This window comes from Mizuhopecten yessoensis, unplaced genomic scaffold (genome assembly GCF_002113885.1).
Source record: "Mizuhopecten yessoensis strain PY_sf001 unplaced genomic scaffold, ASM211388v2 scaffold9579, whole genome shotgun sequence".
Classification (NCBI taxonomy): Eukaryota; Metazoa; Mollusca; class Bivalvia; order Pectinida; family Pectinidae; genus Mizuhopecten; species Mizuhopecten yessoensis.
The window spans coordinates 21,034-34,143 of record NW_018408118.1 but is presented as its reverse complement, the minus strand read 5'-3'; the positions used below and the strand labels follow the sequence as shown (position 1 = coordinate 34,143).

Genomic DNA, 13,110 nt, shown 5'->3' with positions numbered 1-13,110 from the left:
AACACAATATACCGCAAAGTGATCACATACATCCCTTGTGAATATAACACACTAGAACAGCACAGTAATCACATAAATCCCTTATGCATATAACACAATATAACTGCACAGTTGTCACATAATTCCCTTATGAATCTTACACAATATACTGCACAGTAGTCACATAAATCCCTTATGAATCTAACACAATATACTGCACAGTGAGCACATAAATCCAGTATCAATCTAGCACAATATAACTCCACAGTAACACAAGTTCTTTATAAACGGTATCCAGTTCCAGGGTTACACGATAATCCAGTGGAATACACAAAAAACATCCAGAGGCACTGCTGACACTTCTCTATTCTCCACGCAAGTTATAAGAATTACCCTATTCCAGACTGACACTTCACATGTACACGTTAAACCAAATCTGGTGGTAATTCTAAGTGGTTTCTGCCTAACACTTGTATGGGGTGAATCTCTACAGGTTGTCGTTCTAGAAATCAGGCATGACTAAGTGGTGATTTTATGATCGCTGCCGTCACTCCTGTGACCACTGACACTACAGCTAAAAATCACCACCCTCCATGCCTGAGGATGAGATAAGGAGTTAATAAGGTCTAAACAAATAATTTAGTTGATTAATAAAGTTGGGAAATTAGTAACTATACACAGTTAGTTAAGACCCAAGATAACGAAGTAAGATATAAATCTTCAAGGTAGGAAAATCCCCCGAAATTATGAAACACTTATATAAGGTAATATTACAGTAATAAGCACTTATCTAAACAAATGGTAAGACATACTATGTATTTACCCAACTGCCTGATAGTCCGGCTTGAGTCATCTTCGTTTAACAAGCCGCTATCTATAATAGGTAATGATGTGTATAATCCAATCTGTATCGTGTGAAATTCCTTATCTAAACAAGCCCTAGGGAGCCGCGCACCTCTTTTTAAACGACCCTCATTAACACCTATTGACCAATCAAATTGGGTTCCATCGGCCTGGGTCCCGGATGAAAGGAGGGGGTAGCTGCACTATTGAGTGGCTACTCTGTCCCCCCTACTCATGACGTAGAGATTCCTATTTTTAACAGACAGTGGTCAGTCTAGGGTTAATGGCTCCTATACTATCTCAACTGTGTGGCTGGGAGGACTCGATGAACCCCAGTAAATTACACATGAATTGTGAAACACAATTATGGTGGGCTGGAAGCTTACGTCAGCTAGGAAATAAAGACGGGGTATAACTTTGTTACACTACTTAAGATAAAGACAAAATAAAGTGATCAGTATTTAAATTCTTCCTTATTTTACACGAGTGTTCTGGTATTTAACGATCGTTAAATTGGTCGATTCTGACCACACCTTGTGTAAGATAAGCGCATCGTGTGCGCACTGTATTATTGGCACGTTGTCACATGAACCTTTTTTTTCACTCTAAGATATATATCAATGCTGCAGCCGAATTTCCTTTAGTATTATTCGTAACATGTATACATCTGATTCATATATTGTAATATTTGACTACATTTAAAACATATTTATATTAAAAACCATAGAAATTCCAAGTCCACCTAAGATTTTGCCAGTTGACTGTGGAAAGCCAATGTCTGCCGAAGTATCGTGGAAAGACGGTGGACACTCCCAGTTTTACCATGTTTTATTCAGCGTGGATGCCTTTAAAAATTCAATAGAAGTGTATACCGTGCCAATTGCCTTTAAAGACGGAAAGAACATGTATAATGTATATGTAGACAATTTGATGGCAGGACGACTATATACATTTAAGATTGCAGCATACAACACCGACGGAAATACAACATCACGTGATGCTGTTGGGTGTACAATTCAGGGCGGTAAGTTACTTACAATCACCTTCTTTTGTTACGCTGTTAAAGGTTATTATATTAGCAATGTGAAGAGATTATGTTTGGATGCTGTGTACAGCATTCATAGCGGTTCTCGTCAAGCCTGGCCAAATCAAAACCAAACAACATAATTTCCTCTTCCGCGTAAGATCGTTAAATGCGGTGTTTATTATTTCATGGTATTATTAATGGTATAAAATGTTGAAATACATATGAAAACGATAAACAAATCAAAGAAAAAATGTAAAAAAAATGACGAAAAGGCGAGTTTTTTCAGTGAGCATCATGAACTATATCAATCTCAGATTACTACGCTTTTTGGAACGAATAATTTCTTCACAAAAAAAACACAAACAACACTTTATCTCCTTCCGCGATCTTTAGATAATGTGTTCAGTATTGAATGATATGATCAATGCTATAATATGGTAAAAGATATCTGTATAAGACAAAATAAATCAAAGAAAATATGTAAGGATCTTTAACAGCGGCGTTTTCAATCAGTGGAGGTTCCGAACTATATTTGGTTCGAATTACTACGCCTCGTATGCCAATACTCAAAAGTGTGTGTGTACGAGCTTTCTCCCTTTGTCCATCATTGCGTAGTTTCATGCTCGCAACTTGTTGAACGACTGTTTGATAACTGTCCTTGATAAAGTAGGCTTCGTGTTTTCTTTGTCTCAATGGAAAGTCTCCAAGTGACTCAAAAATATGTTATTCACTGCCATTCTGTACTGATATACCACCGCCTTTATTCCAGTATTTGAATACTCCATACACAGCATTCCTGAGTGACCTCGGCACTTTGATTGTATATTATATTTTGTATGTCAAGCGTTTGAAGCATTTAAGCTTGATGCCAAGACTTTCCATTAGACTGTTGGCATCCCAGTTACAACAAGTTTTGCCTTTCTCCTGACGGACCCTTTCTCTCCCTTTTTCCTCTTTAATTGGTATGAGTCTTAATTTATTGAAAAGCTCACCACGACTGGCAAAAGCAATCTTGCTATTTCCACCAGTTTTTCAATAGCTCATGAGTTGGTTTAAACAACATGAGTTCATATGATTAGATGACGATTTCTCATTGACAAATTGACAAAATAAGGATTCGAGAGAACCAGTTTAGAATGCAGGCTCCTTATTTGGTTTATTTTGCAATCTTATTAAATTAATATGCCATGCTATGGTATGATGGTCGATGCTTTTAATTATGCTCACCTTGATGTTTCTTTGTCGTTATTTTTTGTCTTACTTTTAAATTACTTGGCTTTGACCTAGACTTACACGGCAGGTATCGTAAGTAAGAAGAAGACGCTCACCTTTCCAGAACACATTGTATTCTTCTTCTTAAGTTATGGATTGTATCTTTATCATACAAATATTTCCACTGCTTATATGTTGCCCTTATATTATCACTGTTGAGTTCGAACGACTTAAATGCATGTCACTTTTTAGTTCACTGTTTGATGACAACAGTTCACTTAATGGATGAGGTAATTTATTATCATATATTGATTGGTTTATACATAAATACAGATACTACTGTTTGTTTAATAAAGAATGTTCCTGCGGTAACGACAACATGTATGTAACAGGAGTTGCCCTGATTTGTACCGGCGTTATCACGCTCCTGTTAACAGTTGGACTTGGAATATTCATCAGTCGTACGTACATATTACTCAAATCTTTAAAAAAATATATCAAACAAAAAGAAGAGAAAAAAATAAAATTGCAAAAATCAATTATGAGTTTTATCTACATTTGATATTGATCAATTATTATTATTAGTTCTGTCTGTTTGTCTATATCACGGATTGAACATACTCAAGACAACTGAATTACTTAAATGTACGTTCGTTATCTGTTAACGTAAAACAAGCATACACTACTTTTAACATCTACCTCTGTTATTTTACAGGAAATGGTAGACTGCCTTTTATGTAAGTAAATTAATACTGCCACCAAATTGACAGATATCCTATTTTAGTGTTTAATAGTTATTTCATCTTTTCGTAAATATCTTGTTTATATTAATGCTAATGCAATGTTGCCAAAATCAGTTATGTTTGAAAAGCGTGCTTTATTAAAATCATCGTACTATGTTCAGAATTTCTTTTCCGAAATGTGATGTATATTGTGAAGTAATAGCTGTGAATTGAAAATATAAAGGAATTTTGTATATATTATTTTCTAGCAAAGGCCAGCATCTGAAACAAAGGGAGTTTCAGAACGTACAACTTTCAGAACGAGGTAATTTCGGTGAAAAAACGCTTGATACTCTTGTACTTGTTGTTTTAATGATAATATCCAACATCAAAAAGTTCTTCTCTTCATACAGTTCTTCATGTTGTGTTAATTTCGCCATGTCGGTCAAGTTGTATACAATGCAATACAAAACAATAAAATATCCAAGGCTATATATATATATAGCAATCGTTTATTTTTACAAAAGTAAAAAGGATTTTTTATTAAATTATAAAATGTCTGTTTCAGCTGTGACATCCAATAAGGAGGAGGACGAACGGTAATCTTGTTTGAACATTCAACACTTATTTAAAACAACATTTTAGAGTTATGGTTTGGTTTTATTTGATTCAAAGTCAATTGTACAACTTACTGAGAAACCATGCCGAATGAACCAGACACAGCATTCCGCCCAGTCACATTATATTGGCAACGGGTATACTAGGTGTTGCCATTTCCCTAAATGCTGAACGTTAAGCAGGTAATAACAATATCATTTTTAAGGACTTTAGTATGTCCCAATTCTGCAGTGGGTTTCAAAATTAGTCGCCTCGTACGATACATACAGTGGTCAGCAACAGGTGTATTCTTTTACAATTAGTGCAGACATATCTTGATCGATTTTGTGTCCTTATGTATAGGGCACAAAAACAAACCCCCAATTCTGCAGTGGGTTTCCACATTAATCGCATCTTACGATGCATGCAACAGGTAACAGCAAGTCCATTATTTCTCGACCAGCGACCTGCAGGGTTGTAGTGTTATAGTGTGTAACTGTTAAATAGTAATGTTTATTTTAACTGATAAATAGTTATGATTGAAAACAAATTATTACATCGTGTTATTGTGTTTTATTCTATATCTTCACAGATCTCCATATGAACAACTCGATACGAATAAAATTACCAAGGCGTCTGTGTACTCTGAAATAGGAAGTCATCAGCCAGGTAAAACACGCAATAGTGATCATTTTCTATATTATGGCCTACAAAAGAAACGTTAAATGTTTGTAGTGATAATGTTTCTTAAATGTATAGGAAATGCTATAAATGTGTAGCCGGGTGCAGGTGCAACACATATTTCTAACACATCGCGAAGAGCAAATTTCCATTCACACAATCATTTATTGGAGTCAAAAGACCCTGCAATAGCACAAATAAAACATATAAGCACATGAACAATACAAAAAATATCTACATTATACAATGTACATCAGCTTGACTTTACATAAAAATACACGATGCCCGTACCGGTTGCAATTAACATTACGAATTTAATACAATACATTTGAAATACTTCTACATGACAAATTATAAAATTTACCAATTTTGCACATCAACTATGATTAATGCGAGATAATGTAATATTGCCTTATATTAAAATGCCTACCATATCGCTCTGACAGGGGTCTACTAATGATATCTACGTATAATGTACGTTGCCTACATAATAGGCATATGGTTCCATTGAAAAGAAAATAACAAAACTTAATAAATAGTAAGCATGTTTAGCAAATTACTTTTAAAATACTTTAGTAAATTACAGTTTCCATAAAAAAAGATTATGGAAACCACACCCAAAATTACGTTTATCAAAGAAAGATATTTTAACTTCGTCAAATATTTTTAGAAATGCAAACATACTAATTCCATAAAAGGTTACCCTAAAATGTAATATTTCAAATAGCTCAATACTAATATATTTCAAACACTTACTCGGAAATAAGTAGAATTCTGTTCACCGCAATCGGTATAATGTATGTCGGTATTGACTATATATGTCTCTAGTATGTCTGGTCTGGTCACTGTCCAGTGCGGGAATGAAGATGCAAGACGTACAAGTGCACGAGTTGACATGCGATCACGTGACAAGACATTTACATAACAAAACAGCACAGGTAACAAACACTTAAGACACACGTTGACCAGACAGACCGGTTGGACCAGTACGAGAATCAGTATATAAAAAAAAAAATAGTTAAGTGCGTCAGACATACGTACAACTTAAGCATTCTCACTAAGACAATCCTGTATAGTTTAATAATTTGGATAAAGCTCATATTATAAAATAAACTAAAAATAGTACTGCCACAAATTCACACTGTAAAAATCAATATATGTTGTGTCAAATAGATTAACTTCAGTTTCATTTAAATGTCTCCATGAAACGACAAAACCATGGCTTATTTAGCGTACGTACAAATCAAGTTCACAGAATCAATAATCGCGTAAACGAACCCCTGGGCGTTGACCAAAACCTGAAAACTACGTCGCATGGAAGCGATTAGTCGATTCAAAGACCTCATCGGGAACTTCTGCCACAGTTCCTGTAGACCCGTCCTCCAATGTTACAACGTTTTAGGCCGCTGACATCGTTTTCTCACTCAATCGTAAAACTGATTCCTGCTCAGTGGTGTTGAAACCTGAAAATAACGATGGCCACTCAGACACATTGATGGTCTGTTGACGAATACATCTGGGGGCCAATACATCTGGGCTTTATTAACTTTACAATTATGAAACACGTCTAATCAATTTATACTAGATATCTTGTTGGTCCTGATATAGATACCAATGTTTTTTAACTGTTGGAGGAAAATGAAGTATTGTTTCACTTGTGTATGAGCAGAGTGTATTCGGGTTTTTTATGCATTGACAAAAAAATATCAAAAAAACTTTGTTATTTACATACAAATGAATGTTTCTTGGGGATAAGGTAACTTTTTTATGTTGCTTGTTTTGTAGGTCGTCGGAAAGATCCAGTCAATGACAAGTGAGTGTGTATTATCAAATTCGTTTAATTAGCATGACTTGTAAACCCTTTTTATATATTTTTGTCACATCATTTAGTGTCTTCCAACGATTCGTGCTGGCAGATTGTCGATGGTGCATAGTTAATAAGGTGTTTTATTTTTGTTTTAGCAGAGAATGCGAGTCATTGGAGGGTCGGTCGAATCCAAACGTATATGAAGAGCTCCATGGTACACCATCTGGTGCGTATCGATATCGTCTTTCAGATAATGGATACATGAAACATAATCCGAATATTGCACAATTTTTAACATAGCTTTGCAATTATACTGATTAACATCAAAAGACATTAGATGGTTCCTTAATATTCTTATTTCAGAAGATAACGCTTATTGTATAATATTTGTTTTTGTCCGTTATTTCTAATGGGTCTTTTATTTGATAGTTTCCTCATTCAGAATTATATTGCATTCATTCATATAAAATGCATATATTTTGGGTACAAACAATTAGGTGAAAAGTAGAATCAGGACATACAAATAGACATTGTGTATATGAAAAATCTTGTTTAAGATTGTTGGGGATAGGTGCTACATGTACACGCTAATCCCGTTCATATCACAAAACTAGAAGCCAACATTAATAATAACATGTTCATCATTATTTTTAGGTGATAAACAGATATACATCAACACCGCAATTGCCGAGGGGTGTTTTGGCTCCGGGAATTAATCCATCTGGTTCACAAGAACTCGTAATAATGAATAGCCAGAGGAAGCTTCAATTAATACGTAAGCTTTCCAAAAGGTTTCTATTGGACTAAACCTATCAACCGTAGACCGGAAATGTTATGAATAATAATCAATCTATATTAGTCATATATCATTGTGCTTGTTATAATTATGGATGTATACAGTTGTGTGATTGCACAACGCACCAAAATAACCGTGAACACATCTTGTGCACAATTTGACAATGAGCATGTCAGCAGCCCTTACTTCTCCTCTGCACCTGTGTCAGTCCGGGCATAAGTATTGGACATGCATACTTGGATGATTTTATTGGGTATTCAGTCGTTACAGTATGACGGAATTATTTCGTTTTCCAATGCACTGCTTAATTTACGAGCTATTTCCAAAAACAGAGAAAGATATCTACACGTTTGAATGACTAAAATTAATAGTGTGTTACTTGGTAGGTTCATATTGTATTCCGCTCCAAAATGTTAATGATACAAACACTTTGTGTTTTCAGCAATATATATTTAGAGGTTGACCGCAGATAGAGGTGCTAATCTACTATTTCTTGTTATTTATATCTATAATAACAAGTGGATTTTCCTAAATACACGACATTGGTAGGATTGTCACCCATTTACGGGTTTATCAGTCGCCAGATAACAGCCAGACAATTAGGCGAAAACGCTAGCAAGTATGTTTATGGTTTATTCATTTATTATTCCATTTTACAGATCACACAGGCACTATGTTATGCATTTCTCTCTCTATGTATATCCTTTACGACGAACCCTCTATACATTTTACTGTAAATACATGTATGCCCTGAATGATATTATTGCATGTATATGATGCAACTGGTACTTTTTTTAGAAATTGTAGGCTAGCAATTTGGCGAAATTTTCAGATTGTTTTCATTGAAACATGTGGAGGCCGCGGTTAAATGAATACTTACTCATAGGGCGAGTACATTTTGCAATAGGTATTTTCTTTTTAAATTGCAAGATTTTTTTGAAATCCTATTTGTAAAAGAATATGTAATTTAATAGTCTAGTATGAGATATGTGTGCAGTCACTTCATTCTGTTTGGAGTAGTAAATTACATGTCTACTACGGGACAACTTAAAAATGAGACCACATGATGCCACATCTACGCATATAAAGGGATTATACACGAATCATTCGTCACTCAAACATATGTGTTTATACGGTTTTTGCATGTAAAAGTTTTGCATTTTTATACAAGCGTATTGCTTTATTTCAAACGTATGTTGTATGTTATACAACATACGTAGTATTGCAACAGAAATCAATATTCTGATTATTTGTTAAATTTGTATGTTTCCATGTATATAATATAGTATTTTAGAACATGTGATGTTTGCTAAACTATTGTATAGATTCATTTTGTTACTAATTGATTGAGATTGTATTGAAATAGTATTGTTGTACCAGTTTTTGACAATTAAGTACTTTAACTAACTAACAATTTTAGCTCGCATCATTCTATTCTTTTTTGTGTGTTTAACAAATGTTTGTATCAAAAGACCCACATGAAACTGCTCGTGTAACAATCGTGGTTTTAAATATCGTAGTGCTACCCTTCAAGTATCTATAATCAAATGAATAATGCATGGATGTACTTCAACTGGCTAGTAGTTACGTTATATATATGTAATGCTTAAAAGACCCACCCAACCCGTTATGCGCCAATCTTCTTTGCCTTATTGATATACCAGCGTGGTGTTTGATTATGTTTTTTAATGATTTACTGAATTTGTATCATGTGAACTTGAATATCATGTAATGTCGTTCAGTTAAACATACTTCGCACCAACTTACGCCACCATAGTACTGTATTTACCAGATTTCATTAACGTAGGACATATGATTATTCAGGAGAAGAGGTTCGAAAACATAATATATTTAGGATTAATTAATCTGAATCAACTTGCTAATCCTTCAATCGAGCATGCGTATGGCTAGATAGCATCCTTGTTGGTCTAGGTATTCAGAATACGTTGTTTGAAATCATTAAAAATAGCACAGATGAACATGAATGTGCCTGAAGGTCAACCATTTAAACGAATTTTGAATTCCTTCATCACAACACGCTACTAGCTAGATATAATGGCCCTAACATTCTTAAAACATGAGAAGAACATGTTATACCAATGCAAACAAAATACATTATTTGATCACTGCCGTTTAGCAAGAAAATTAAGCATTGTATCACGTAGCCACCAATTATGATTAAGGACCATATGGTCAATTGATCCCTTCTTTGAATATGTTCGATCTCATATTTTGAAAGAAGTTGTTATAGGGGCATCACGCTGAAGTAACTATGTTTTTGTGTCTTTTTTTCAAATACTTCATAAACATATCAAGTGAGATTCCTTATGGAAAATAACGATCGGATTTGGCTGATATAGATTCATAAACATGATTTAATCTAAGATAATCATCGGTATTTCTACCTATCTGACTAACGTTTTGTTCAGGGATTTCCCTCTACTAGCGCATGCGCATTGCACACCATTTCTTTGTAAACAAAATGACTGGCCGTGTGAAGTAAGCCAAAGAAAAATGTTGTACCGTGTCAGCTACGAAGCGAAAAGTTGTCAAATGGTCAAAAGATAGCGCAAGGAGTACGTTACGAAATCATTATTACAGGTGTGAAGTATTCAAAGGAGAAAATAACTGTCCTAGCAATTAGTACGATACATGTATTCTTCCGGATAGCCGGTTAAGCTGAAATGGAGTCGACAGAAATGCTAGCGCTGTTTATGTTATTTATAAATATCTAAAACTATTAACCTCGCTAGTATCTTTGTCTGAGTTTGATCACGTATGAACTTAGTTTAATATGTCAATGGGCATGTATCGGAGAGAGTTTACTTTGTGTTTCTATAATTATACAGTGGTTTATGCGAAAGGAAGGGATAAATGACTGGTTAGTTTGATTTTGTCATGAGGCCCCCCAAGGGTTAACTGTTTTGATAGCCACGGCGTATTCTGTCTTTGTCGTTACTCGTGATCAGGGTCAAATGAGATACGTGCGCTTTTAGATTTACATAATTTATAATATTACCTGGTTCAGTAAAATGGTATGATTTAATTATATTGCTGAATTAAACGATTTTTTGTTTGTTTTTGCATACAAGATTTAAATTAGTACTAATATAAATACCCGGCTTCCTCTGGCGCGACGACACAATATATATAAAAAAAATCTCTCGTCGTCAGAAAGCAACATAATCGCAGCTTGATTAAAAATGTCAAAATGACGGGCCAGGATGAATAACTGAGGAAGGAGAACCTACTTCTAGTAAATAGGATCGCGTACTTTTTTTTAAACCGTATTTTTTCAACAGTTCATGTTTTCATATGTTGTTGACTTAGAATGTATGATCATGTAACAACCTTTTCTCTATAAAGAATGAATTTCGACTTCAGATAGATTCGGAATACGTATTTAAAACATGGGAAGAAACATTTGTTTACGTTGTAAAAATGACGCGTGCTGCCAACAACTACGGCTTCTGTTTCGGACAACAGTGAAATGATTAAAGAAAAGTTGGCTCAACATAAAAAAGGGTCGATTGACAAGAATACTTTAATCTATGAAAAGTATCGAAAAAAACAATTATCAAGTATCTCAACACGTCCCATATCGGACACATATTCTACATGTACACGTAGTGGTTTTGCCATACAGTTTAGTGTGTGTGATGGCTAATACGACTTACTAAGTGATAGCGTATGGAGACAGTGAAAGTGAGAAAGGGAGTATACATACATTTATATGCATGATCTAGAAAAATATTTGGCAAAAGATATTGAGTTGTACAATTTAATAAAAAAAATCACAAACGTTTCTCTTTGTTATAGGCGTGTAGTTTGTCATTGCATATATGCACTTTATGAAAACATTTGAACAGGGATATTCGTCTCGTGAATATTCCTTTTTCAGAAAGGTTTGTACCATGGTGTAGGGAAGGTATTTAGCCCCGTACAGTTGTCAGATTCCGGTACTAAATTCAATATATATTGATATATATACTTTATGTTAATGCCTATTATCATTGTTGACATTTAATTGTAAATGTATGACGGGCGAAGGCTGTGATAAATTATAAAAACGTGTGCCCCATCCCATGTTCAATTTAATTGGCAACAAATATGTTTAAAGCTAATTAAATTCAAATTCTGAATATTGGCAAGTGTGCAATTAACTTCTGATGATGAATAACTACTGTTCGATAAGTTTTAATACGGACTTAGAAATCATATAACTTGGCTTCATAGTGCGTTTAGAAGTTGCAGTTGCCTGACGTCCCTCTCCGCGGGCCCCTTTGGAAACCGTTTCATTTTGTCGAGACCGCTTGCGTTTACTGCCTAGTCAGGTGACGTTATCGGCGCTATTTTTAGCAGGGCTTTCCCGAACAATTCAAGTGGTCAAACTGGACATTTGGAACGGACTATGAATATGGGGATAGCGAGGTTACATAAATGGAAGTGTATACAATATATACATTCATTACACAAAATAAGGCTCTTCACGTGATGTCCCTTTAAAGCTTTTGTGAAAGTAATTGGATGTGTTATGACAAATTTGCCTTACTGTAGGTAAATGTCAAGTTTGTTTAGCTTACCAATAGGAGTCTTTTTCAATTAATGTTGCCAAAAAATGAATGTAAAACACACTCATTTGAAAACAAATCTTATCAATAACTCCTTATAGGATACGTGTATGTGTGCTTTAATCACGTGCACGAATACCAAGAATGATTTTAACATTCTATTTAATTACATAGATTTGAATATCTTGGCTGACATATGAACTCGTATCCAGTAGCTCTGCAACTTATGTCGAAAATGCTGCGGAAATATCAAGTATATAAGGTTCGATTTTTTTTATTATACAATCTACATAGCTACGCTGTAGACTAGCTGATATACTGTTTAAAATCTCGTGCTTTGATATATCCAGTTATATCTAAGCAGTCCATGTTTTCCTACTCTCTCTGTGAAGATCTGAATTAGTGTGTACAGCAATGAATACCTAAAAATAAACCATATCGCAAGGATGTTATTTTGATATTACAGTATTGTCATTCCTTTTGTTTGTATTGGTGTTTGATTGAACAATAACACGTCAAGTGTGCTAAAAGTCCTTATTATAGCATTCAGATATTGAAATCTGTTAATTTTACAGAATTTGCACTTATATATATTTTGCTCTATTATTAAAAAAGCATGGAACTTTCTAATGTGGGTAAACAGGGCCTAAACGTTACGCGTCAGCAACTGACCTTGTGAAGGTCATGGTACATGATGTTTTATTATGTTTTAAAAAGAAATTTAATTCTGATAAAATAATTTGGTCCTCTTACCTAAGGATGCACGTCCCACTGTACTGTGGCATTTCCTATATGCAGGAACCCCTGTGCGGTGTCTGGCAACGGAACACGGATACTTTATCGTTTGTGTAATAAGACCATTATTTGCTTGAAAA

General features: G+C 34.5%; 1 protein-coding gene across 1 annotated transcript; it reads left to right on the top strand.

Annotated features, from left to right (window-relative positions):
- The first annotated feature begins 1,564 nt into the window (after positions 1-1,564).
- LOC110458427 lies at positions 1,565-10,114 on the top strand. The gene is made up of 9 exons (XM_021510108.1): positions 1,565-1,846; positions 3,418-3,522; positions 3,777-3,798; positions 4,053-4,108; positions 4,352-4,382; positions 4,973-5,049; positions 6,847-6,874; positions 7,024-7,094; positions 7,523-10,114. The coding sequence occupies exons 1-9, from the start codon at positions 1,597-1,599 to the stop codon at positions 7,582-7,584; spliced, it is 702 nt and encodes a 233-aa protein (XP_021365783.1). The 5' UTR covers positions 1,565-1,596; the 3' UTR covers positions 7,585-10,114.
- The last annotated feature ends 2,996 nt before the right edge of the window (positions 10,115-13,110 follow it).

Bases quoted from the DNA above. Each gene is read 5' to 3' on its own strand.
- LOC110458427 (XM_021510108.1), top strand. From the start codon at position 1,597: ATGTCTGCCGAAGTATCGTGGAAAGACGGTGGACACTCCCAGTTTTAC. The intron at 4,383-4,972 runs GTAATCTTGTTT...ATATCTTCACAG, and splicing joins AATAAGGAGGAGGACGAACG to ATCTCCATATGAACAACTCG. The intron at 6,875-7,023 runs GTGAGTGTGTAT...TTTTTGTTTTAG, and splicing joins AAAGATCCAGTCAATGACAA to CAGAGAATGCGAGTCATTGG.